The 25,683-nt window shown below is 61.4% G+C and overlaps 2 protein-coding genes across 6 annotated transcripts; one reads left to right on the forward strand and one right to left on the reverse strand.

The window, feature by feature from the left end:
- Positions 1-116: 116 nt before the first annotated feature.
- On the forward strand, positions 117-18,902 carry ARHGEF1 (Rho guanine nucleotide exchange factor 1). 5 transcript variants are annotated; one of them, XM_077131647.1, is made up of 31 exons: positions 117-299; positions 4,694-4,736; positions 4,820-4,903; positions 5,318-5,431; positions 7,562-7,660; positions 7,930-7,972; positions 8,213-8,459; positions 8,890-8,919; positions 9,252-9,351; positions 9,493-9,589; positions 9,671-9,706; positions 9,938-10,075; positions 10,846-10,951; positions 11,584-11,595; positions 12,216-12,383; positions 12,722-12,867; positions 14,264-14,410; positions 14,695-14,777; positions 14,991-15,116; positions 15,279-15,393; positions 15,482-15,582; positions 15,699-15,776; positions 16,010-16,085; positions 16,173-16,340; positions 16,700-16,787; positions 16,915-17,001; positions 17,255-17,322; positions 17,423-17,509; positions 17,974-18,137; positions 18,224-18,326; positions 18,644-18,902. In XM_077131647.1, the coding sequence occupies exons 2-30, from the start codon at positions 4,707-4,709 to the stop codon at positions 18,305-18,307; spliced, it is 2,922 nt and encodes a 973-aa protein (XP_076987762.1). In that variant the 5' UTR covers positions 117-299; positions 4,694-4,706; the 3' UTR covers positions 18,308-18,326; positions 18,644-18,902. The 5 variants fall into 5 exon arrangements, with proteins under 5 accessions (XP_076987762.1, XP_076987761.1, XP_076987764.1 ...); XM_077131646.1 differs by having other exon boundaries at positions 18,690-18,902; XM_077131649.1 differs by having other exon boundaries at positions 18,224-18,317; positions 18,685-18,902.
- Positions 18,903-19,793: 891 nt separating this feature from the next.
- ERFL (ETS repressor factor like) lies at positions 19,794-24,601 on the reverse strand. Its single transcript, XM_077130467.1, has 9 exons — positions 24,535-24,601; positions 23,991-24,121; positions 23,109-23,168; positions 22,884-22,990; positions 22,706-22,803; positions 21,384-21,618; positions 20,851-21,043; positions 20,617-20,734; positions 19,794-20,245 (listed from the first exon to the last, which is right to left on the reverse strand). The coding sequence occupies exons 1-9, from the start codon at positions 24,599-24,601 to the stop codon at positions 19,794-19,796; spliced, it is 1,461 nt and encodes a 486-aa protein (XP_076986582.1).
- Between the last annotated feature and the right edge of the window lie 1,082 nt (positions 24,602-25,683).

Here is a 25,683-nt window from a genome sequence, read left to right on the forward strand (position 1 = left end):
CGCGCCCGGCGGCCGGCCAGACGGCCAGACAGACACAACCGCTGGCAGGCGGGCGGGGCCCAGGGCGGAGCGCGGGGGAGGGCCCCGGGGGGCGGCGAGAAGGGGAAGGAAGCGGAGGTGCCGGGCGGGCGCGGGGCACGGGCAGGAAGCGGGGAGGGGCGGCGGGGCGGGGGCCTCCGGAAAAGACGCCCCAACTTCCTGCCCCGCCAGAGCCAGGAAGCGGGAGCCGGGACGCAGGGCCCGGGATCGCCGAGCCCCACCTCGGGCGCCCCGCCGGTCACCTCCCCGCCGGACCCCAGGTACACCGTCCCCGGCCCCGCCCGGCCTCCCTCCCCTCCGCTGCAGGGGGAAGTGGGGAGGGGGGCTAGGGCGCGGTTCCTCAGGGCTCCACGGAGCCAGAGGCCGCCCGTCCCTGGGCCTCAGTTTCCCCACCTGTCAAAAGGGTCAAAGGGAGGGGAACTACTACTTGCCCAGTGCCCACTGGGTGGGGATGAGGGATGCAGGGTCGGGGTCAAGGCCTCAGCTGTCAGGTGAAGGACGGATGAGCGCCCCTATTGTACGGGTGGGGAAACTGAGGCCCAGGGAGCAGAACCGACACGCCCCAGGACGCACACATCCTGAGACCGTGTTGAGTTGGGGTTTGAACTTGCAGGTACCTTCTGCTTAGCGTTTCCCATCCCCCACACACCCCAGCCCCGAATGCTTTAGGGTCACCTAATAAAGAAAAACAATAATAGCACCCAGAGGCCGCCGTGAAGCTTTTGAAAGCGTTTTTGGAGAGCTCTTTTCTGGGTCGTTAATTATACTCTAGGAGATAGGTAGAGAGGAGACAGCCAGGGACCTTCCCCCAATGCGCAGATGAGAAGACTGAGGCCTGGAAAGAAGTGATAACTTTTTTTTCCTGGTAATAAAGGTATGGGCAAAGGTGGGTCAGAACAGGATTTTTGCTTGCTAGCCCCAGTGGAAAGCTGGGTGGGGGTGGATTGATGTACTGGCGTCGGGAATTCAGGTGGTCCTCGAGTGGGGAGGCAGGATAGGTCGGGGAGCCCCAGTCCAAGGGGAGAGGCCGAGGAAATCTGAGATCTCTGCGCTCCAACCCCGCGGGCTGAAACCATCCGCACCTCTGGCAAGGGGGCGGGGCTCGGGTGAGTGACGCGAGCAGTCGAGATACGGAAACGCCAACCCTCCAAGACGTGCCAGAGTGGCCCTATCTGGCCAGCGTGGCGCAGTGGAGAGCTAGAGCGGCCGGCGGGAGGAGTGGAGTCGCAGGGGCAGGAGCTAAGCAGGACCTGGGCTAGAACGGCTGTCGGGAGGAGTGGAGCTGGGCGCAAAGGCGGCCTGTGGGACGGCTAGAGCGGCTCGGCGGCAGGGGTGGGGGGAATCCTGGAGCCGGCGCGCGGAGTCTTCGGTTCAGGCAGCTGCGGCGGCTTCTTCTCCGACTCCGAGCAGGTGAGGGGAGCGGTCTCCGGCGGACATCAGAGCCCTGTTCCGTACGTTTACCCCGGCATGCCCCAGCCGCTCACACCGCCACGTCTCTTAGAGGATTTAGGGCTCAAGTAGACCAGCCACGTCCCCTGTAAGATTTGAGGCTGGCATAGACCTGCCACGTTCCGTATAGATTACAAGGTCTTACAGACCCTCCGGTACCTGCTAGCCCCCCATGGAGACCCGGCTTCTGGTAGACGTTAGGATCCCTCATAGATCAATAGCATCCCTTAGAATCTGGGCCCAATTGACCCTCGATCTCTGGATGCATCACTTGCCCGTTTAGAATTCTGTGCCCTTTAACTCTCCAGAGGTCCAGTAGACTGGCTATTTCAACCACAGAATTATAACCCAAAATGATCCCCGGATTCCTGTAGACCCACCATGTGTCAGATAGAATCTTAGGGCTTTATACATTCCAAAGGCCCCTTATTCCTTATAGACTCACCTTGACTCTTCTGTATTTTGGGTTCTTTAAAGCTCCCAAAGATCCTGGAAACTCTGGGTCACTTGCTCCATATCTTACAGACCCTGAGCCCCACATAAAACCCAAGTCTCTATGAGGTCCCCTATGTGAGCCTGCTTTGCTCTAGAGCCCCCACCCCTATGGATCTTTTAAGTCAGCCCTGACCTGCCCAGAGCCCCAGGCACACAGGTGCCCCCTCTGCTGTGTCCCAGGCCCTGTCCGTTGACAATAGACTAGTTTCTCAACCTTAGCACTGTTGACCTTTGGGGTCCGTTTATTCTTGGTGGCGGGGGACTACGTTTTAAGAAGTTTAGCAGCATCCCTCGCCTCTACCCACTAGATGCCAGTAGCACACATGTACCTTCCTCTCCCCACTGAGTTATTGACAATCAAAAATGTCTCCAAACATTGCCCAGAATCCCCTGGCAGGCAAAATCGTCCCAAGTTGAGAACCACTGCTATAGATATCAAATATAATCTGGGGCCCTTATAAATTCAGGGCTCCCTATAGTCTTACTTTGACACCCTGTCCCCACCACCCCATATTTTGGACAGTTAGTCCTTAGTGGTCTGAGCAAGAATGCTCCAGGTCCCATGGCAATGTTGTCCAGCCCAGAAGCCACAGCTGGTGGCCCAGTGATGATTTTCCCATCTCTGACAGGACACATAACCACATGGGTCATCTCAATATCCTATAGACACTGGCTCCTGCAGAGAACCCAGGTTCCATGTTGTCCCCCATCAGTCCTCACTTTGCTGTAGGACCACCATCCCCACCCCTACCTCATCCCTATGGATCTAAACGTGCCTGACCTTCCAGAGCCCCCAAACATGCAGCATCCGCTTGGCTGTGCCCCAGTCCCTGTCAGATGCCTGTAGGTGCATCTGTCCTCTAACAGCTTCAACCTATAATTCTCTGTCCTTTCTAGAATAAAGAGATAATAGGTGTCGAGTACTTGAATTTCTGGAATAAAGAGATAATAGGTATTGAGTACCTGAATTGGGGCCTGGTACCAATCAGTGGCTCAGATATTGTGCATCCACTCCTTCCCCCCTTGGGGTCCTCCTGCTGCTTTGGAGCCTTCCTATCCCTAAGTGGGCTGAGCAAAGACTTTCCATATCCCATGGCAATGTTGTCTGGCCCAGAAGCTGCAGCCAGTGGCCCAATGACGGTTTTCCCATCTCAGATAGGATCATAACTGCTTTTGGGTGCTGGTGGTTGTGAGGGTGAAACGGTTAATACAGGAGAAGGACTTCGAGCTACGTACAGCATGTGGGCGGGGCAGTGTATGTCTAGCTCTCAGAGCCATAGCATGATGGGGAGGATGACAGTTGTGCCTTGGTTTACACATTTATTTTTGTGCCCGTTTAACAGTGTTCAAGCCTTAAGTGACCTATGCCTGGATATTGAGCCAATAACTTGACTGAAGAGAATCAAATGATGCCTGTCCTGGTGAAGCCATAGGCTAACTTTGGATACTCCAGAAGGCATCATTGCTTAATAATCACAGTCTAAATCTTAGCTACTATTTATTGGGCGCTAGGGAGGAGGCCCATGGAAGAGGGAGAAGGGTGGGTCTCCAGTGACTAGTTATAAATAGTTTGGGACTTGGGGGTGCCCCTCCCCCCTTGGTCCACCCCACCCCTGTTCCCACATCTCCGCCCTGCCTGACACGGGCTCCCATGGCATTAGTCAGACAAATTAAGGAAGCAGAGGATGTCAGGGGACAGATGGAGATTCAAGGGGAGACAGAAATGGGAGACAGCGAGAACTGGGGAGAGAACAGGAGGGAGAGGCGAGAGAACGCGCCTCAGAGAGGTGTGGATGGGGTCTGCCAAGAGCAGGGCTGGGAAGCCAGGACCAGAGAGATGGATGGGGAGGCAGGGCCAGTGGGAAAAGAAACCGGTCTGGAAGAGGGGAAAGAGAAGATACCAGGAAATGGGGAAAAGAGAAGCAGAGACACGCAGCAGATTCCAGGAAGAGGACAGATGGCCAGACAGCATGCAGGAAGATCCACCTCGGAATGAGGCCTCAGGACCCCTCCCTAATTTTCTGGGACTGGACGTGGGGAAGATGAGGGGTCCCTGAGGCAAAGAAGAACTTCAGTGTTCTGGAACTTCTGGTGTCTGAGGGAGGAGGGTTCACAGTTTTGTTTTCTTGTGGGGAGAGAGTTGGGGGTTGGAGGATTTGCCATTGTGATTTCCTGCCACAGGAAGTGGGGCTGGTGGGTTCAGAGGCAACATCCTGCCCCAAGCCTATCTCTCATCGGCGGGGAGCCCCCCACACCCCAGTTTTCTCCCTCTTACCTCCTCTTTAGCCTTCTCAGTGCTGCTTGCCTCCAGGCCCTGGTCCCTGAGAAACCAGCCCCCAACCCCTCTTCCCCTCGGACCCAGGAACCCTGGTCCCAGCCCCAAGAGTCCAGGCCTCGGTCCCCTCCTCCAGTAGGGACCCAAGATTGCAGGCTCACAGACCCAACCCGCTCAAGGACCCAGGCTCCTGGGCCTCTAGCTCCTCCCTACACCCTACCCCCCTCACCCCCACCCCACCCATCCTTGGGCTCCCGCCTCTCTGGCTGGTCTCTCAAGGGCTCTTTGTGGCCACACAGAGGCCCCATTGAGCTGCAGAGGCTCCACGGGGGAGGCTGTTTACTCACCTTCACACCTGGGCCAGGAATCTGTGAGTAACGGGGGCCTGTCCCTCCTCTCCCACCACCCAACCGCGGCCCCCCCCTCTCCCCCCAGCTCTGTGGAGCCCATGGAGGCGGAAGACGCCGCTCGAGGGGCGGTGAGTGAAGAGAGCAGCATGGGGTGGGGGGAGGCTGGGCCGTGTGGAACCCTGGGGGCTGAGGCCACCCCTCTCGTCCACAGGCCCCAGGGACCCCCCGACCTGGCCTAGTGCCTGTCAGCATCATTGGAGCTGAGGACGAGGATTTTGAGGATGAGCTGGAGACGGTGAGTAGAAGACAGGCTGGGAAACTGCTGTCTCCGGCTCCCTGGGGTGCCCTCTCCAAACTGAACCCCAACTTCAGATCCAGTTCTCCTCAGGTCTCTCCCACTGTCCCTGTGCCTCCTTCCTCATTTCCCCCACCCCATCGTTGATGGTCCCCAATTCTCACAGACTCCTACCCCATTTACTCTAAGCCCAGTTTTCTTCTGCCCTTCCCTGCAGCAGCACAGATCCCATCCCTTCTCCCCGCACCATCATAACCTTGACTCTTCCATTCTACCATTATTACAGCATAGACACCTCACCTCCCTGGTTATCTCCCCCAGCTTAGATCTCTTAGGTAGTGCTGGGGACCGGGGAAGGCCCAAGGCCCCTCTTCCTCTCCCTGTTCTACTAACCCCCACCCCACCCCACCCCAGAACGCAGAGGAGCAAAACAGCCAGTTCCAGAGTCTGGAGCAGGTGAAGCGACGCCCGGCGCATCTCCTGGCCCTCCTGCAACACGTGGCCCTGCAGTTCGAGCCGGGACCCCTGGTGAGGATGGGGCCTGGTGGGCACAGGGAGGTCTGGGGGCTGGGCCAGGCCCACCGCGTTCAGTGAGCTCAAGCTGGGAGGGTCTAGAAAACAAGACCCCTGTCCAGAAAGCACAGGGTGAGGTCTAGAAAGACAAGAGTCAGAAAGCATGCTGTGTGACCCAGAGAAGGTTGTGGCGCCCCACGTGCATTCAGGGAATAGTGGGTGCCAGCCAGCAAAGTATACAGAGCAAGGCTACACGGGGAGCAAAGGAATCCAGCCATGCAGAGCAGAGTCCACACACCCCCTCCATCCCCTCCCGTGGCCGTGGCTGTGCCACCCAGCGATGACGGGCTCTGGAGGAGACCGCAGCCCTTCTCTGCATGGCCTTCCTGGCAGGGGCCGCCAGCCCATCCCTGGGGCTGTGCTTGGGAGAGCCTTGTCACCATCCTGAATCTCAGTGGCTTGGCAGACCCTGATCCAGAAACCAGGAAACCCACTTCAAGCAGCCCAAGAGGCACAAAGAATATAATTAACCATTCAAAAGCCTCTGGCAGCAGGCAGCAGGTGCCTAGGAGATATGGCTGCAGAACTGTGCTGTCCAGAAACTCCTGCAGGGTCTAGAAAACTCTGGTATTTAGGAAGGAAGAAAATGAGCAATTCTAGCACATCTCCCAGCTGAGTTCCGGGATCGGGAGTTCTTGAGTTCTAGAAACCCCAAGGCTCAGATGGCGCTTGGTACCTGGCTGGCAGGGAGGGGGCACCTGTAGATGAGGGTCCCACCCCAAGAAGACCCAGTGTAGCCCAGCACAGTCCACCAGCTGGTGAGTGTCCAGAGCACAGTGCTGTACTGGGAATGCTTAGCAGATGCCTCCAGAAAGCAAGGAGATAGACGGAAATGCCAAAAGCACGGTGCATAGATGGAAGGGCAGGAGACTGGTCATCCTGCTTCAGAAATTGGCAGGAAAAAGGAAAGTTGCCAGCATCTCCCCCATCCTTATTCTCTCCAGGAGAGTGCCAGCCACTCCCCTGCTGCCTCGGTGTTCTGGCCCTCTGAGCAAGGGGTCCCTTTGGGAGCCTTGTGGTTTCTAGAGCTCAAGACATCCAGTTCCTAGAACTCAGCCTGGGGATGTGCTGACCCCCATGTTCTTTTACAGATGGGGAAACTGAGGCCTAGAGAGGGCCAAGCCTGGCCTGAGGTGACCAGATTGACCTCCAGCATTGGGAGATTTGTCCTCATGCCGCTCTCTCGCCTCTTTGGCTAGGGGGAGCAGCCCAGAGATAGCTGTGGTCTCCTGGGCTGCTGACGTCACAGCTCTTGCAGTTTTGCTTTATTGTGCGTGCGTGTGTGTGTGCATATATGCATAGAGGGGGATTGGATATAGAATTGTTAACACTGTTTAAAACGGAGACACCGAGTCCCACCCCCTTCGGGGCAAATGCTTAGCACACCCCGACCATGTCCCTTACCAGGAACCCCCAGGAGCCCAGGTTGTGTTGCCAGCATCCCCCAGTGTGGAGCTGGCACACAGGTGGCCTCAGAAAATGTTCAGTGGATGAATCCATGAGCCCCACCGGCCCAGCTCTTAATTTACTGAGCCCCTTCCATGCACTGGGTCGTGTCTGGGACACAGATGAGTCAGCTTCTCCCTGGCCTCTCACCCCATCCCCCACCCCCAGGTTGATCTCAGTCTTTCCAGGCAGTGGAGTTTAGTGGGGACAGGCCACCTAGATTTGATTCCCAGCTCTGCTACTGACTGGCCGGGTAGCTTGAAGCAAGCTTCTTAACCACTCGGTGCCTTGATTTCCTCCTTCGTAAAGTGGATAACAGTAGCTCTTGTGATTAAACAGGTTAATGCCTGTAAAGAGTTTAGAAAGGCATGTGGTATCTGCTCAGCCCTCTCAGTATAGGCTGAAGAGGAAGAAGGAAGAACCATCTCACAGGATAGAAAATTAGGGCTCCTGTGGCCTCGGGGAGGCTCTGGGAAAGGCTGAGGGCATTTTTGGTAGGCAGCAGATAGTGGGGTGATCAGGGAGTACTTCCCAGAGGAAGTGGCCTTTGAGGGAGGCTGAGAAGCCCGAGGCTTCCCAAAGGGGTTATGGTTTGGGTAGGGTGGGGGGTGGAGTGGTCACACTGTGTGTTTCCCCCAGCTCTGCTGCCTACATGCCGACATGCTGGGCAGCCTGGGCCCCAAGGAGGCCAAGAAGGCCTTCCTCGACTTCTACCACAGCTTCCTGGAGAAGACTGCGGTGAGACATCTCTCAGGAGCCCCTGCCCTCCGCCTGGCCCTGGACAGCCCCCTGTGCCTCCCAGCCTCCACCCAGCTGAGGCCAGCGGGAGGGGGGCGGCCTGGCCTTGGGAGATCTTTTGCCAGCCTGAGCCCCACTGGCACCCCCAGCCCCCTCCCCTCAGACTATCCTCCCCACCACGCTTCCCCCTGGGCAGCCCCCCACCCGTCCCGGTCCTCCCCAGCACACCGTCCCCTCCTCCCCTTCACTCCCATCTCTCTGCTGGGCAGGTTCTGCGGGTGCCAGTCCCTCCCAGCGTCGCTTTTGAACTTGGTAAGCAGAGGCTAAGGGCAACTTGGGTGGAGGGACAGGTTTCTCGTTGGGACCGCGTTTCCCAGGAGGGCCCAAGGAGGGAGCCCACAGCCCCCCATGGCCCCCGCTTGGACCATGGAGAGTCACTCACCCCTTCTGGGTGGCGCCAGCCTGAGAACCCAAGGGTGGGTTGGGACCGTGGTCCAAGCAGAGAGGGAGCCGGGGCCCAGGGACCTGACCCCAGCCCCCGCGTCCCTGCAGACCGCACGCGGCCCGACCTCATCTCCGAGGACGTCCAGCGGCGCTTCGTGCAGGAGGTGGTTCAGAGCCAGCAGGCGGCCGTTGGCCGGCAGCTGGAGGACTTCCGCTCCAAGCGGCTCATGGGCATGACGCCCTGGGAGCCGGACCTGGCCCAGCTGGAGATCTGGGTTGGGCGGGACCGCGCCTGCTTCGAGGCCCGCGAGCGGCACGTGGCCGAGCGGCTGCTGACCACCCTGGAGGAGATGCAGTGAGTGGGCCGCCCCCTCCCCAAGCACGGGGGCTGCCTCTGCTGCCTCTGGCCTGTTCCAGCTCGTTTCTGGGCTCCCTCTTCTGCTTCTGGTTCCCTGGTGCTGGCATTTGAGTTCATCCCAACTTTGGGGGTTCTCTGCCCGTTTCTGGGTCCCACCCACAGCTCTTTGTTCAGTCCTGATGCCTGGGTCCTCTCCTTGGAACTCCCATCTCCACTGGATGCGAGGACCCCCTCCTTCCTTCTGGGTGTCCTTCCTGATTGCTTCTGGAGTCTCCGCCCTCTGCCTCTCCGCCCGCTCCCTGTGCCGGCTGCTTTCACTCCCCACCATCCTTCACCCCTAAGGGGACAGCTGCCTGGAGATTGGTAGTGGGTAGACAGGGACCCGAGTGTAGCCCAATTGTCACGACCTTTTCTCTTCTCTCTGCAGACATACCATCTCCACCGATGAAGAAAAAAGGTGATGGAAGCAGAGAGAATGGTGGGGAGAGGGGTTTAATCCCCTGGGTCTGAGGGAGGAGGGGTCCTGGCTCCTGAGGCTGGGGCAGTGTCCCTGGCCCCTGTCCTTTGAATCCTCTCCTCTTGCCTCAGAGCCTGGACAGGAAACTATCGGGGTGGGCAGCAGATGTGGACGGGGGTCAGTCTGGGGCCTCTGCCTGTGTGTCTGGGTGCATTCACGTCGTTGCACGTGCCTGTGTAGTGAGTGTGGGTCTGTGTGAGCATGTGTGTGTGTGTGTGTGTGTGTGTGCGTGTGTGCGCGTGTCTCACGCCCTCACCATCCTCTCTCCACAGTGCCGCTGTGGTCAGCGCCATCACCCTATACATGCGCCACCTTGGGGTACGGACCAAGAGTGGGGACAAGAAGTCTGGGAGGAACTTCTTCCGGAAGAAGGTGCTTCCCTGCATGCCCACCCCCGGCCCTTTCCTCCCCAGTGACCTCCCTCTGGGAACCCACGTGACACTGGGCACAGATTGTGCTTTGAGGGGTGTCTCAGAAATGCTCAGCTCCCCCCTTCCCGCCATCCTCCCACAGGTGATGGGGAACCGGCGGTCAGATGAGCCTCCCAAGACCAAGAAAGGACTGAGCAGCATCCTGGATGCCGCCCGCTGGAACCGAGCGGAGCCCCAGGGTAAGGCGTCCCGGGCAGTGCCCACCCTGCCTTCCCCACTCCAGCCCCCCCCACCTCACCCCCCACCCGCTTCTGTTTCAGCTCCGGACTTCCGACACCTCAAAGTGGAGGCGGATGGTAATGGCCCTGAAGCCACAGCACCCATCCTGGGCCCTGGGGGAGGAGTGGCTGGGGCTGGGGTATTACTGGGCCTGGGGGGGAAGGGGATAGGGAAGGGGTGGGGGACTCCGGGTCCCGAGGGAGGAGGGATGGGGGCAGAGGGGAGGGCCTGGACACAGCCTCTAAGACCCTCAGGTGTTGGTGCCCCTGGCCTCTCACTGCCTCCTTCTCCCCTTTGCATCCCTCCAGCTGAGAAGCCGGGCCCTACAGAACGGAAGGGAGGCCTGGCAGCGCCCTCTCGCGACCGGAGCGTCAGGACCCCTGGGCAGGACACCCCTGGGGTCTCCCTGCATCCTCTGTCCGGGGACGGCCCAGACCGGGAGCCAGGTGCGGGTTTCCTGGCTGGGAGCTCTGTGAGGGCCCGGGGCAGCTGCCCTAGCACCCAGAGGCGCCCCTCAGATGCAAGCCAGCCTTTCCCCAGCAAGATCTCCCCTTCATTCTCGGCAGCCACTCTCCTTACCCTTTCCCGGGACTTTCCTCCCGGGCTCTTCCGTGTGCCTCGTTTCCCCCCCCACGTCGGCCCCCACGGCTTCATTTCCCAGAACCCTCTGAGTGCACTGCCTGCCGCCCTCTACCCTGCTTTCTGGGCCTCCTCAGAGGGCGAGCCCGCCAGGGCCATTACCTTCGTTTCCCACTGTCCTTAGGACTTTGTGTCTTTCAGTCCCTTGGGGTTCAGAAAGCCCCTTGTCAGCTCTGGGGTCCAGTTGGAGCCCTGCTCTCGCTTGTGCTGTGATGTCTGCCAGCTCCTCCCCGTTCCGAGCCTCGGTCTCCTCATCCCTAAATGGGGTCCTCTTCCCCACATGGTCACAGTTAGGGGGATGGGGAGGCACCAGACACAGAGCGTTCAGTCCTGTCCCCCTGCTCGGGGCAGCTGCCGTCTGGGGGGTAGGCGAGCAGGTTGGGGACCCTCTTCCACCCATCGGGCCTCGGCACTGTTCCCAGAGGTGTTTCCATCTGTCTATCTCCCTGTTGACGTGTAGACGAGCCTTGAGGTGTCTGCTGGGCACTGGCTGGCTTTAGCACCCTCATTCCACAGTATGGGGGTGTCGCCTTGCAAGGCTTCCATCAGCCTTGCCCTGTACCCCCTTTCCCTGTAGGTGCTGAACCTCCACTGGAACTGGGGGACCCGCCCCCGCAGGGCCTGGCAAGCCTGGAGCCCCCCGTGTCCCCAGAGAACACTGAAGAGGGTGCTGACACGGAGAGGTGCCCAGGGTGGGGTGAGGGGGGCTGGGCAGTGTAGGACCTGGGGTGGGGATGGGATGGGGGAGGGGAGTTGCTGCTGCCATCTGCACCTGCCTATCCCCTGCTGTCTCCACTGTGCCATTGCCTCCTTTCTCCATCCAGCTTCCACTTTTCTTTGGGTATTCCTCCTCCTCTCCCTTCTTTTCCTCCTTTTCCCCTTTTTTCTTTTTCTCACCTTCCTCCCTTTTCCCCTTCTCTTTTTTCCCCTCCTCCTTCTCCTTTGTTTTTCACTAATTCTTCTCCCTTTTCCTCTGCTTCATTCCTTTTCTCTCCTTTTTCTCTCTGACCAATTTTCTTCCCCTTCTCCTGCCCCCTTCTCTCTCCTCTCCTTTCCCCTTTTCATCCCTTCTTCCTTCCTTCTCTTTCTCCCCATCCCTCCTGCCTCGCTCCTGCCTCCCGGTGCCCTCCCTCCACCCTCCAACCCTCCCTTTGTGCTCCATGCCCCGGGGGCCCTGTCCCCCTCCCAGTTGGGGGGGCAGGCTTTGCCCCCTGCCTGTCCTTGTGCCGCTGCTTTGGGGACCCTTTGCGGGGTGTGGGGAGGTGGGCTGGGTTCCATCTGGCCCACGTTTGACCCTGTGCCCCTCTCTCCCCAGAAAGTGGAAGAGGTGGGTGCCTGGGCCCTGGGTGGGGGGAGGGCTAGCCCCTCCCCCATTTCTCCCAGCCCCTCCCCCTCCCCATGGGCCACCCCTCTCCTTCACCCCCGTGAAGGGTGGGTGGGACACCACCTCCCAGTCGAAGAGCTAAGTATCAATCCTTACGCTGCAACTCCCCTCTCTGCCCCATCCCCCACCTCAGGGAAGGGAGGGGGTCAACCTGAGTGCCACACTGGGTTCTCCTCCCCTTTTCCCCCAAATTTCAGTACCCCACCTGAAAACTCCTCCCCCCACCACCCCAACCACCCCTAAATCTCACCACTCCTCTAACTCTCTCCTCTCTCTTCTGTTGCATGTTTGATCTCTGTCCTGGCCACTCCCCATCCCTGTCCCTGTCCTGTCCTGGACCCTCCTCATCTCTGTTCTTGTCCTGGTCTCTCCTTGTCCCTGTCCTGGTCCCTCCCCATCCTTGTCCCTGTCCCAGTCCTGGTCCCATCCCCTTCCTGTCCCTGTCCTGGTCTCTCCCCATCTCTGTCCCTGTCCTGGTCTCTCCTCATCTCTGTCCTTGTCCTGGTCTCTCTTTGTCTCTGTCCTGGCCTCTGCCTGACTCTGTCCTTGGCCTTGGGGTCCAGGCTGTCGGGGCGTCTGGGGCGCTCAGAGAGCCTGCGGGTGAATGACCGCCGCCGGCCTTCCCGGGGCAGCCTCGGGGCTAAGGGCCGGGGTGGGGGCCGCTCCCGGAGCGACGTGGATATGGACCCCAGCTCCACCGCGGCCGTGCTTGGCCCTGCCCGACGAGCCACGTACGTCATCTCCCCACCGCCCCATCCACCGGAGGCAGCCCAGAGAGTCAGGGGTTCAGGGGCGCGGGGAGGGGAGTTGGCAGAGTCCCAGAGACCTGGGCATCAGATGCAAAGGTCACTGAGGACCAGCTGGGCTCCCGGGCTTTGGAGGAGGAGAGGGCTGGGTGGGAAGCTTCCGTCACAGAGATCTGGGGGTGGGTCTGCAGAAGGGGCCTCCTCCACCTGAGCACCGAATGCCAAGGCCACCGAGCCACAGAGTGGGGTTGGACACCAAGGAGTCAAAGGCTCCTCTTTGGAACTCCCCGAGCTGTGGCCCTAACATGGCCTGTGTCCCACAGCCCCGAGCCTGGAGATGACGGGGAGCCGGGGAGGTCAGGACTAGAACTGGAACCAGAAGAGCCCCCCGGCTGGCGGGAGCTAGTCCCCCCAGGCACCCTGCTCAGCCTGCACAAGAGCCAGGTGAAGCGGCAGGAGGTCATAAGTGGTGAGTCCTGGCGCCCACCCCACCCCCATCCTCCGCGTGGCCCTGGACTCGACCCAGCCCTGGCAAAGGCAGAGAAACCCAGGGAGATGTTCATCTCTGTGTTATTTATAAGGAGAACTTGAAGGCAGCCCATTCTCAGTTCAGGGCAGCTTGTCACGTAAATTATAGACTGGCCACCGGATGGGATGTTATGCAGCTTCCCAAGTGACATTGCCAAAGAATTTTTAGTGGTGCAGCACAATAGCCGGATGCTAAGACCAAAAATGGGGTAGGACATTGTCTTTAGAATGTAAGCCTTTATTTGGAAAATGTGGGTAAAAAGGGTTCCTGCCTCAGAAGGTCATCATGAAGATGGAATGGTTCGTGGGAAGTGGTTTTAGCCCAGAGCTGGGCATGGAGTTGAGCATATTCGCAGGACCTATTATCGTTAGTAAGATCTGAATAGTTCAGGGGGAGAAAGATTCCCACAGGGAAAAGTCTGGGAAGATGCATCGCAATATTAACAGTGGTGGCTTCTGGTCGGTGGGTGAGGGGCACACATTCCGTTTTGTGTAGGGGTGGGAGGTGGCGGCAGAAATAGACAACTTTTTGGAAGTTGTCTGTATGCTTAATTACATATTCTAGTGGCAGTAGTAAGCAGGTACTCGTGCAGAATTTTCAGGGCAGTAGGTGAATACTGTGAGTCAGAGATCCTTCAGAGGAGATGATAAAAACATAAGCAGCTCTGTCGAAGAGAACTTCCTACAGTGGTGGGCATAGGCCGTGGCTGGGCTGCTCGATGTGACAGCCACTAGCCACATGGCTGTTGAGTACAATAGCATGTACAGTGGAGAACTGACTGACTTCATATAATTTTAGTAAGTTAAAATTAAAGAGTGTCATGGGGCTAGTGGCTTCCGCACTGGACAGCAGAGCAGTTTCTAGTTCTCTCCCCAGGAAAACATACACAATGCATGAAATAGTACGTTTAGTCTCAGGGACTTTGGGGGACCCTGGAACTCATGCATCCACCCCCCCCGGGAGTCCCTGAATCTGGGGATATCAGCAGGTGCATGATGGATGCAGTGAGATGCTAACACAGCTGCAAGGTTGCTGCCTGAGGGGCGGTGACCTTGTCCTGGTTTTCCCAGTTACTCCACTTTTAAGTCCCATCTCCTCAGCAGACCTCTCAGTCCCAGGCAAACTGGGAGCACCGGACCACCTCCCTAGCTGCTGTGGCAAAAAGGGAGAGGGAAGGTCGAGGCATCCTCAGCATCTTATTTAAGAGGCAAATGACTGCCCAGAGATTTCCCTCAGTCCACCGGCCCTGGCCCTGTCCCCTCCCACCCCTCTCCCACCTGCCTCTGCGACCACCCCTCCAGCAGTGCCCCCTGCTCAGTCCCCCCCCCACCCCCAGAGCTGCTGGTGACAGAGGCAGCCCACGTGCGTATGCTGCGGGTCCTGCACGACCTCTTCTACCAGCCCATGGCTGAGGGGGGCTTCTTCCCGCTGGAGGAGTTGCAGAACATCTTCCCAAGCCTGGATGAGCTCATCGAGGTGCATTGTGAGTGCGGGGCTACAGCCCCCCCATGCCCCACTGCTGCCCCCTCCTCTGGCTCCTCGCAGTCACTCATAGGGCTTCCTCTCTAAGCGCCCACCGCAGGCAGCCTCTGTTCTGGCATCCGCCACACTCCAGGGGACAGCCGCACCCTGGGCCACTGGAGCTCCCATTGTTTGGGACGGGGTGGGGGGGAATCCCAAGGCCATTGGCCCCAAGGATCAGACAGGCATGCCTGCTGTCCAACTCCCTTCAGCTCCCTGACGAAGCACCCCCTCCCCCCACCCCAGCCCTGTTCCTGGACAGCCTGATGAAGCGCCGGCAGGACAGCGGCTACCTCATCGAGGAGATCGGTGACGTGCTGCTGGCCCGGGTGAGGGAGCCCAGCCCACCTCCTGCCCCTCCTGCCCACACCCGGGGAGGCAGGGTCTTTAGCCTGCTCCCCCTCCTCTCAAGACCTGGGGGTCAGGACTCCCAGCCCCAGCCCCCCAGCCCTGTCCTCACGCTCTAGGCTTCCACCCCACAGTTGACCCTGCTCTTGCCAGTCCCCCCTGAGATGCCCTCCCTGGCCTGAATCTCGCTTTAGTTTGATGGTGCAGAGGGCTCCTGGTTCCAGAAAATCTCCTCCCGCTTCTGCAGCCGCCAGTCGTTTGCCTTAGAGCAGCTCAAAGCCAAACAGCGCAAGGAGCCCCGCTTCTGTGCCTTCGTGCAGGTGGGGCTGGGGGTCTGGACTCCAGGGTCCAGGGGAGAAGAGTGGACTTAGGGGTCCCAGGGTTGTGGGGCCTGGAGGACTGACTCCTGGGAGAGAGTCGGAGTCCCAGTCCCCCAAGGCAGGCCCGAGGCTTCAGCCTCCTCAGCCGAGCTGTCTCCTCAGGAGGCCGAGAGCCGCCCACGGTGCCGCCGCCTGCAGCTGAAGGACATGATCCCCACGGAGATGCAGCGTCTGACCAAGTACCCCCTACTCCTCCAGAGCATCGGGCAGAACACAGGTACCCAGGGCCCCGCCCCACTGGGCCTCGGCCCACCCTTCCTGGCCGGGGCTGGGCGCACGGCGGCTCTTCTCTCTCTCTCCCTCAGAAGAGCCCCCGGAGCGGGAGAAGGTGGAGCGGGCGGCTGAGTGCTGCAGGGAAATTCTGCACCACGTGAACCAGGCTGTGCGTGACATGGAGGATTTGCTGGTGAGAACTTGGGCAGCGAGCACCGTGTGGCCAGGGGTCGGGCCCGGCCCTTGGTGTCACTGGTGGTTGGGTCTAGTTCTCGGCTTGACCCCCTAACACTCCCGTGCCTGGTCCAGCGGCTCAAGGATTATCAGCGGCGCCTGGACCTGTCCCACTTACGGCAGAGCAGCGACCCCATGCTGAGCGAGTTCAAGGTGGGTCCTCCCCGGCCCTCCCCGGCCCTCCCTGCCCCTCCCTGACCGACTGTCCTGGGGATTCTCTGATCTGGGCCATGCCAAACTGCTGAGGTACTCAGGGAGCCAGAACAGTCCCTTGGCTCCGACCCCCACCCCGTCCCTAGCTGAGCGCCATCCCTCCCCATGCACAGTCCGTCCGTCCCCCCCCCCCCCCCCCCGCTCTCGTCTACCCGCCCCTTTCCCACCCCCAGAACCTGGACATCACCAAGAAGAAGCTGGTCCACGAGGGCCCGCTCACGTGGCGGGTGACGAAGGACAAGGCCGTGGGTAAGCGCCCCGGCGGTGCAGGGCGGGGTAGGTGGGGTGGTGCGGGCCCCCACGGGCGCTGAGGACCCCCCCGACACACACACACAGAGGTCCACGTGCTGCTGCTGGACGACCTGCTGCTGCTGCTGCAGCGCCAGGACGAGCGGCTACTGCTCAAGTCGCACAGCCGCACGCTGACGCCCACGCCCGACGGCAAGACCATGCTGCGGCCGGTGCTGAGGCTCACCTCAGCCATGACCCGCGAGGTGGCCACCGGTGAGCGGGGGCGGGGGGGGTGTCTGAGGGCCAAGGAGACACCCCGGGGCACAGATGATGGGGTGGCCAGGGCCGGTCACCCAGGGCCCCGGTGGAACCTGCCTGAGGGTCCTGCCCAGAGGAGGGAGCTGCTCTGACAGGTGTTTGGAAAAGACGCTTCCGGCCGCCATGGGGGGTAGATTGTAGGGGAGCAGGGCGCGGGCAGAGAGGCAGAGAGCAGAGCCCCTGGGGCTTTTGCAGGTAGAGCCCCTGGGAGCTTGGTTAGATAAGGGGGTGTGAGGGGAGGGCATGTGGGGCTGTCCCCAGCATCCGCCCCCATCAGTGTGACCCTGACTCAGCCCATCTTCCTCCCCTTGCAGATCACAAAGCCTTCTATGTCATTTTCTCCTGGGACCAGGAAGCCCAGATATATGAGCTGGTGGCTCAGACGGTGTCAGAGCGGAAGAAGTGAGGGGGTCCGGGTTCTGAGCGTGGGGTAGGGGAGGAGGCCCTGGGTCCCGGGATCAGTCCGGGGGTAGGGGGAGAGGTTCAGGGATGGGGGTGCTGACTGCCAGGGCCTGGCCTGTCTCCCCAGCTGGTGCTCCCTCATCACTGAGACCGCTGGATCCCTGAAGGTCCCTGCCCCCACCTCCCGCCCCAAGGCCCGGCCCAGCCCCAGCAGGTGAGAGGGCAGCGAGGGAGCAGGGGTCCTGTCCCAGCACTCGGGCCCAGCCCTGTCTCTGGGGGGGGGTGTCCTCTCCCCGCCATGGCCACCTGTTCTCCCATCTCTTGGCCCCCATCCTCTGTTGTCTGGAGCCTCCCTGACCCCCAGCCTTGCCTTCTCCATTTCCACATCTCTCCGCTGCCCTTTCTGTCTCCCCACGCAAGCCCCCTGGGGCCAGGGTGTGGGGTCACCCAGCACTTCCTCTCCCCAGCTCCCGCGAGCCCCTGCTCAGCAGCTCTGAGAATGGCAACGGTGGCCAAGAGATGCCACCTGCTGACGGTGAGATGGGGGCAGGGGGCTGCGGTCCTGGGGGTCAGAAGGCATCCACAGCAAGCCCACAGGGCCTGAGCCTACCCCCCTGACTCCCCCCCTGCCTCAGGCCGCACCGAGAGACTCCTCAATGACCTCCTGCCCTTCTGCAGACCCGGCCCCGAGGGCCAGCTCGCTGCCACGGCCCTCCAAAAAGGTACTGGGGCCTGGCCTCCAGGGCACCTCCCACCCAGGCAGTGCCTTGGGGTGAACTAGAAAAAGGCACCCCCTTCCCACTCGCTTTATGCCCTGCTACCTGAAGACTGTCATAAACGTTCAGATCCACAAAGCCCATGCTAAAGGGTCTCCCAACCTGCTGTCCCTAGCCTCAGTGCCCCCGAATCCCTGTTCCTTGACCCTGAATACAGGATTTCCCTGTGTTGGGTCCACCTCACCCCAGCCTTCCTGTGCCTTGCGGCCCTGCCCCACTCCCATCCTCCGCCTCACCTCTGCAACCCTTTCCCCCGCCCCAGCCACCACCCTCACCGGCCTCAGCCTGGCCTCAGGTCCACCCCCACATCCAGCCCTCCAGCCCCTTTCCTAGCCGGTCCCCATCCCTTCCAGATCCCCCAGCCTAACTGCCCTGCTCCTCCTGATGCTATCCCCCTTGCCTCCGGCCAGTGCTGTCCCTGAAGCAGCTCCTGGTTCCTGCGGAGGAAGACAGTGGGGCAGGACCTCCCCGCGAAGGAGATGGGGTCCCAGGGGGCGGCCCCCGGAGCCCAGCGCACACCCAGGAAATTCAGGAGAAGCTGCTCAGCCTGGAGGAGGCCATGAAGCAGCTGGAGGTGGTGGCGGGGGAGGGGCCACTCTGAGGGGGTTGGCACAGTGGGGCTGGGGGGGCTCGCACTGACACACGCCCCCCCCCCCCCAGGAGATGGAGGAGGAATTTTGTCGCCTGCGACTCCTCCTGTCTCAACTCGGGAGTAGCTCTGCCCCCCAGCCTGGCTGCACCTGAGGCTCCCTGACTCAGGCAGGTGAGTGGGGGGTTAGGGGGGCGTTGCTGGGGACTCCACCCAGAGAGGAGGGCCATGGTGGGTGCCTCAGGCGCTCCCCTTGCCACAACCCCCCCCCCCCCCCCATTTCTCTCCCTCTGCCTCTGTCTTTGGAAATCTCCCCACTTCTTCCTCCTGCCCCTCCATCTCTACTCTGCCTCTGTTACTTTCACTTTCTTGGGCTCTTTTCTACTTCCTCTCACTCCCTTTCTCTCCACCTTCTCTTCAGCCCTCTCTCTCTCCCTCCATTTCTCTTTCCCATTCTTCCCCCACATTCCCTTTCTCTACCTCTCTCTCAGGCTGTCTCCCTTCTTCTCTTACATCCCGCCACCCACCCCACCCCAGGCCTCTTGCCAGAAGGAAGAGGAATGGGGGAGAGACGTGTGGGGCCGCCCCTCCCTGTGCCCACACAGCTGCCGCAGCGTGTCTACATCCCAAGGGCCTGAGGAGAGGGACGGGCCACTGGGGCCACCGTGTCCCCCACCCTGCGCTGCCTTCAGCCTTCTCTCCCTCTCGCCTCCTGCTCGGGGGACTCAGGGCTTCATCGGGGGGGCACTGCCGCGACCTCCACTTCCCAGGCTATCTCAGTATTGCCTGGAGGAGGGGCCACCCCTCCACCCCCAAGTGCCTTTGTTCTGTTTTTATATCCTGATTTGGAGGTTTATTTTTTAATATATATTATCTAAGACGAGGCGTGTGTTTGTGGGGGGTGGGGCGACCCTGGCCTTCCAGCCGCCGCCCTCTGCATTTGCCGTCTTTCTCCAGTTCTTGGCTCTTTCCTTTACTCTCTACAATCACTGCCAAAGCCCCACGGTGTGAGGCGGGTGTGAGATGTCTTCCCCGCCTTGCGACTCCCGCCCCCAAGCCCCCTCGGACACTCGTGACACTGGGTGCCCCACATCGCACTCTTGTTTCCATCATTTTATTTTTGTAGTAAACTCTCTGGAAGTGGCTGTGGGGTCGTGGGGGGCAGGTGGGTAGAGGCCCCTCCTGGGCGGGGCTGGGGGCGGGGTTATTGCTCTGAGCTCCCTGTCCCCAGGGGGGCTGTATGTGGGGGGGTGGTGAGAGGACCAGGTCGGCATGGGGGAGACGCGGCCGCACAAACACGCGGGTCACAGCACGGGGGCGGGCGGGGAGGCGGCGCCATATTGCACTTTGGGAGTGGGGCCAGGCAGGGACCCCCCTGAAACTGGAGCCTGGGGAGGAGGCCAGGGGCCGTCACGTTCCCTCCTCCCCACCATGGAGGGGGAGGTGAGACCCCCGTTGGGGTTTGAGGAAGGAGGAGGTGGGACAATGCTGTCCCCGTCCTTGGAAGGGTACTGAGGGCTGATCCGGGGCCCTGGCCTGCAGGAACAGGTAAGCTGGCAAGGGCAGGCCAGGTGACAGGGAGAGGCTGCACGGGCGGCCGCCTGGTCCCTGCCGCGGCAGAATCCATCTCTGTCTGGCTGCTCAGCTACCCGTGCCCCCTTTGCCCACCTTGGCCTTGGGGGGCACTGGGAGGCCCTCGTCACCCTCGCTGTCGGAGCTGCAGCCGCTGACGTCGGTAATCTCCAGCTCCGAGTCGCTGTCATCCTTACCCCCCAGCGCCGCCTCCGGACCCCCTGCTCCCGGCAGTGCCAGGCGGGGGGCTGCCACCAGCCCCGGGGGGCGCTCGGGGCCCAGGCCTTCGCCCATCGTTGCAGCCAGAAGGGGTGTGGCTGGGGGGCCTCCTCCTGCCCCTGCCGAGGGCAGGTGCCCCAGGGAACTGGCCAGGGGATTGGGATAGAAATGGGGGGGGTAGAGAGAGGGGGGCAGCTTGGGGAAAGAGCCAGTGAGATACGGGTTAAAGTTCCAGGGGTACTCTGGGAAGGCGCGGCCATAGGGACCCAACAGGCCAGGGGGCTTGGAATAGCCAGTGGCACCTGGAGAAGGGCAAGGGGCTGGTCAGTGGGCCAGGGCATCTGCCTGTGTGGGCCACACACACACCCCTGCCATGTTCCACAAGGCACCTCTCCATCTGCATGTGGCTCCATACACACGCACTCAGCATCTCCCCTTTACTTTCTCCTCACCATCTCTTCCACCCTCATCCACCTCCCCTCTTCCCTGCATGCCCCTGAGAGCCCTTCTTCCCTGCCCTGCTGTCTGATTCCCTCCCACCCCTTAGTGGCTTTTAAACACACACACAGGCAGCCTTGCCCCAGGCCGCCTTCCCCATGCTGTCTCTCCTCCTCTTCCCTCAAACGTGCATGGCACACCCCACCACCACCCCCTGGTACCCTCAGGCTCTTACCAGAGCCCAGGAATGGGAAAGGGCTGTCCAGGCGCAGTTTGTCTGTCTCAGGTGTGAACAGGGGCGTCCGAGCCCCCAGCTCTCCCAGGCGTGGGCCAGAGAACAGGGTCTGCAGGGTCTAGAGAGGGCAGTGAGAGAGGTGGTGCCACTCAGCCTGGCCACCCCCCTCCCCGGGGAATTCGTGGTTGGGGTGTATCACGCCCCATTTCCAGGACCCCCAGCTTCCTAACTCACCTCGGGGGTAAGGGGGGGAGCATCAGGCCCTGGGGCCCCAAAGGGTCCAGGGGTCAGCAAGAGTGGGGAGCCAGTGGCAGCCGCCGCCACATCCAACAGAGGGTAATTGACGAGCACGACTTTGCTGAAGTTGAACTTGTAGGTGAACCTTTTCCCTTTGGTCTTGTGGAGAATCCGCTTGTTGTAGTAATAACTGCGGGAAGAAGGGGCACTTACCGGGGCGAAGGGGGGTGCCGCTGGGGCAGGGCCTGGGGTTTTCTTAACATGTGCTCTGTGCCAGGCATAGTGCACAACTGTTTGGGGAAACTGAGGCAAGGAAGGACTGGGGCTGGGGCTGGGGCTGGGGTCCCGGCCTGGGGTCTCCAAAGCCCAGGGCTTCCTGCTGCCTTCCTCTCACAAGTGATTATAAGTAACTACACGTGCAGAGCCCTGGTCACGGGCGTACAACAGGAATCTGCCCCAGGATGCTGGGAGACGGGGGGTGGGGGGGTGGGGGGGTGGGGGGGGTGGAGTCCCTCCCGGCCCCTCCTCACCGCAGGGCCCGGCTCAGCTTGTCGTAATTCATGTGGGGTTTACACTTGCGGATGCCCCAGAGTCGAGCCACCTCGTCGGGGTCCTTGATGACGAACTCGCCATAGTCCCCCTGCCAGGCGATGACGCCCTGGTACTCCTCCTTCTGCAGCAGCTCCAGGATAAAGTGCCACAGCTGGATCTGCCGCGAGCCGGGGGACGACTCCGGCTTGTAGGCCCAGTCGGGGAAGGCAAAGCCTGGGGACGGGAGGAGGGAGTGGCCTGGGTCAGGACGCCACATCCGGGGCTTTTGGTCCTGCCTAGACTCAGGAACCCAGGAGGTGTCGACCCTCCCCTGGTTCCAGGTCTTGGATCGCCCCCCACCCCCAGTCTCAGACATCTTTGGGGACCCAGTTTCCAGTCTCCAAACCCACTTGGGGTCTAGTGTCCAGATTGTCCAAATCAAGGGGGAAAACCCAGAAATCCGGGCACCCTGGGCTGGTGCTTCCCGCTCACAGCTCAGCCTCCTGGGGGTGGAGGGAGTGAGGGGGCAGCAGCAGCCTGCAGGAAGGGCACCTCCCCACGCAGCGCCAGCCTTTCTCTCCATCGCCCCCAGCCCTGCCCCGTGAGGTCTCTGCCTCTCCTGCACCCTGAAACGCCCATCTCTAGCTGCTTCCCCTCCTCCCTGTCCCTTGCCCCTGTTCCATCTCTCCCCATTCCCTGAGACCCCTGCCGACCCCACCCTGGCACATCTATGTCTCTGCACATATTTGCACCTTTCACGGCCCTTGTCCCCTGCACGCATCTGTGCCTATGTCCGTCTGAGAACAGTCCAGAACTTGTGTGCGTGTGCACACCGCAGATGCCCACGGTGGGCAGTGTGTCCCACAGACATCTCACCTGCGTGGGACACCCAGCTGCCCCGTGGGACACAGAGTGCCACCCTATTACTGAGCACACAGCAAGGTGCACACCGGCCACATGAGACACTAGGTCACATCACCTCAGCGACACTGCATCGCATGCCACAACCCAACAATCACACGTCTCCCCAAGCCCCTCGAAACCAGGGCCTAACAACAGCACAACCGGGTGACACAGAGGCACACACAGCACGCCAGAGGCCCAGTCACAGTGTGATAAAAACAGATACGGCAAGGCATGTTAGCTCCATCTTCAGGAGGGCGCACACGGCAACCCCGCAAGGCCAGGGCAACCCCCAACCCACACTCAGACGCCCGGGGCCGACACCTGAACCCACCGCTCACCTGGCACGTCACGTGTCACACCTGGATAAGTGTCCTGCACCCCACCGCCCAATGCACGCCTAAATCCCACCCCCCACCCAGAAGGCCCTGGGCACCCCCGGGGCCAGCCTCTGTGCCCACTCCTGTGCCACCTCCTCCAACCCCTTCCCCCTCCTCAGAGACCCCAGGCTCAGGCCTGGAGCCAGAAGGCAGGATTAGGCTATGGAGCTGAGAAACGCTGCCAGGAAGAGGGGGAGGCTGGGCAGGGACCCCAACAGCACGCGGGCCAGGGCGGGGACAACGCCTGCTGGGTCCCGGGGCACTGGGGTTCCTGTGCCCGCTTGCTCTGGAGCTGTGGGGCCGTTCCTTGCCCTCTCCGGCTTCTTGGAAGGCAAGGAGGAACAGGGCTAAAGAGCGTAAAGTGGCGGCTATGCTTCCCAGGGTTGGTTTCCTCCTGGAAGGGAGGATCTTTCGCTCAACTCCATTTTGGGTTTTTCTCACCTCAGATGACAGGGCTCGATCACACGTGAGTTCCAGCCCATTCCACACCCAGCAGACGTCCTAGTGGGGAAGCGACTGTGTCACAGGCACACCCACGTGACCCCAGAGATGGCATGCACACCTGTCCACATGGAGGGGCATGCAGGCACAACCCAACCCAGAGACACCATCTGTCCTCCAGGGCCACATCCTCAGGTGTGCTGCACCCACTGAGACACACTCAACTGGAGAGAGCACACAGGCGCCGCCGTGACAGGCAACCCGACATGCAGTTAAACTCAGGGACACACAGATGCAAGAAACAACAACTCCTCACCCCCGCCAAGGACCGTGGGCTGAAACAGAGGCCCAGGGGACACCCACTCACACAGCCAAAATGCACCAGGACACCCATTCAGAATGACACACACACACACACACACACACACACACACACACACGAGACCCGCCAGAAACAGGCAAAACCTCCTTGTTTCCCCAAGGCGAGCAGGGCAGACCCCCCAGTCCTAATGTGTAGATACTACTGATGTCCCCAAGAAACATAGCACACCCAGCCCTGAGACACCCAGGGCACCTGAGCTGTGCGTGTACAAGCAGGCACACACTCACACAAAGGCAGGCAGACACTGCACAGGCACATTCTTCTGGTACACTCAAGTGTGACACAGACACACTCTAAGACCCCAGTCTCTCTCTCTTTCTCCCTTTCTCCCTCTCTCCCTCGTTCTCTCTCTCTCTCTCTCTCTCTCTCTCTCTCTCCCTCGTTCTCTCTCTCTCTCTCTCTCTCTCTCTCTCTCTCTCTCACACACACACACACACACACACACACACACTGCCTTCTGTGGGGGTGTGGGCTCACACACACACACATGCCAGCCTTACTGTCTGCATGCCCAGTTCTGAGCGTCCACTCCTGAGCAAGCCGTCCTCTTCCCCCGGCTCCAGCTGTCCACAGCCCCTGCCCGGGAAGTCCTGTCTGTCCGTCCGTCCCCCAGTGCCTGGCCCGGTGCCCCCTGCAGTCCCGGGTCCTGAGTCGCTTAGGACTTGTCTCCCATGCCTGCTTCTCTCCGCCCGCAGGTCCCAGATGGGAGCGGAGCTGAGATGCACGGGGAGCCCCTGGCCTCGGCCCCCAGCCCTGAGCGCACAGCCCGCCACCCGCAACCCTCTCTGAGCCCCACTCTCACCCACTCTCCTAAAGACCCCCATCTCCCTGCAGGCAGGTGGCAGGGAAATCTGGCTGTGAAGTTTTCAGCCAAGTTTTTCATTAAGGGGTTTTATTCGGGGCACACTGACAGAGCCTGGGGGAGACACCGGCCAGAGTGAGGCAGAGACCGAGAGAGGCGCGGACAGGAGGCTGGGGGAGGGCGCCTGGCTCGCCGGGGAGGCCCGGGGCGGGGAAGGGGTGTGGGAGGGCCGGTCCAGTTACCGGGGGTCCAGAGAGCTGGCAGGGCGGGCGGGGCGAAGAGAAGGTCGGAGACGCAGCTACAGTCCATGGCGGAGCCGGCCCTGCAGAGGGGCCAGGACAGACACACAGCGACGGGACAGGCGGGAGAGACAGACAGGGGTCAGCGGGGGCGCGGCCCGGGACTCCCTGCTCTGCCCAGCCCCCAGCCCGCCACCCTCCACCCCGCCCCCAGATCCCTCAGCACCCCGCCCCTGCCGGCTCGCCCCCCATCTCTCCCTGGCTCCTGTGCCCCCCCAGCCCCCTGCAGCCTCCGCAATATTCTCCTGCTCGACCCCGCACCCCCACCCCCACCCAGGCCGCTCCCAGCTGCCCCCCTCGCCCTCGGCCCTCCAGCCCTCACTTGCCCTCCACCCTCACTCGCCGGCCCCTGCACCCGGCCCCATCTCTCAGCCCTCTGTCCCTCGTCTGACCTCTCCGGGTCTATCTGTCCGTCTGTCTGTCTCTCTCTGGCTGCCCCAGATGTATTTCCCTCCTAAACTCACCCCCCTGCTCCACCCCACCCAGCTGCCCCCGGGCCGCCTGCTCCAGCCCCGCAGCCCCGCAGCTCCGCGCTCTCCTCTGGGCGCCTCTGCCCATGGCGGGGCCTGCTCACTGCCAGGCTGGAGCCCGGCGCCCAGCGCGGGAAGGGAGGCCTGGCCTGTGCCCCCCAGCCCCCACCCCAGAGCCAGGCCGCCCCGCTCCCCCCACCCCACCCCAGAGCAGCACCCAGCGCCCTGCCTGATTCCACAGGCACCTCCTCTCCTTAAACCTTCTGGCCCCGCCTCAGATCCCTCCCCTCAGACCTCTGCGGTGTGGAGATGCCTCCCCCCTCGGACAGCCCCCTCCAGCACCCCTTCCCCCTAGAGCTGCCCTCCCCACTCGGGCACCCCCTCCCTCCTCGGATGCTTCACCCCCGAAGATGCCCGATCCACTCCTTATCCTTCCCCTCAGGCAGCTCCTCTCCCTCGGACTCCCTCCACCCGGACATGGGCTTCAACCCCCCGACATTCCACCCCTCAGACACCCCTCCTTCGACACGAACCCGCTCAGACACATCCTCCCCACTCAGAGACCACCGCCCTCAGACACTCCCCCCTTACCACGCCACCCCCTCAGACCCACCTCTCAGAC

This window comes from Tamandua tetradactyla, chromosome 16 (genome assembly GCF_023851605.1).
Source record: "Tamandua tetradactyla isolate mTamTet1 chromosome 16, mTamTet1.pri, whole genome shotgun sequence".
Taxonomy (NCBI): Eukaryota; Metazoa; Chordata; class Mammalia; order Pilosa; family Myrmecophagidae; genus Tamandua; species Tamandua tetradactyla.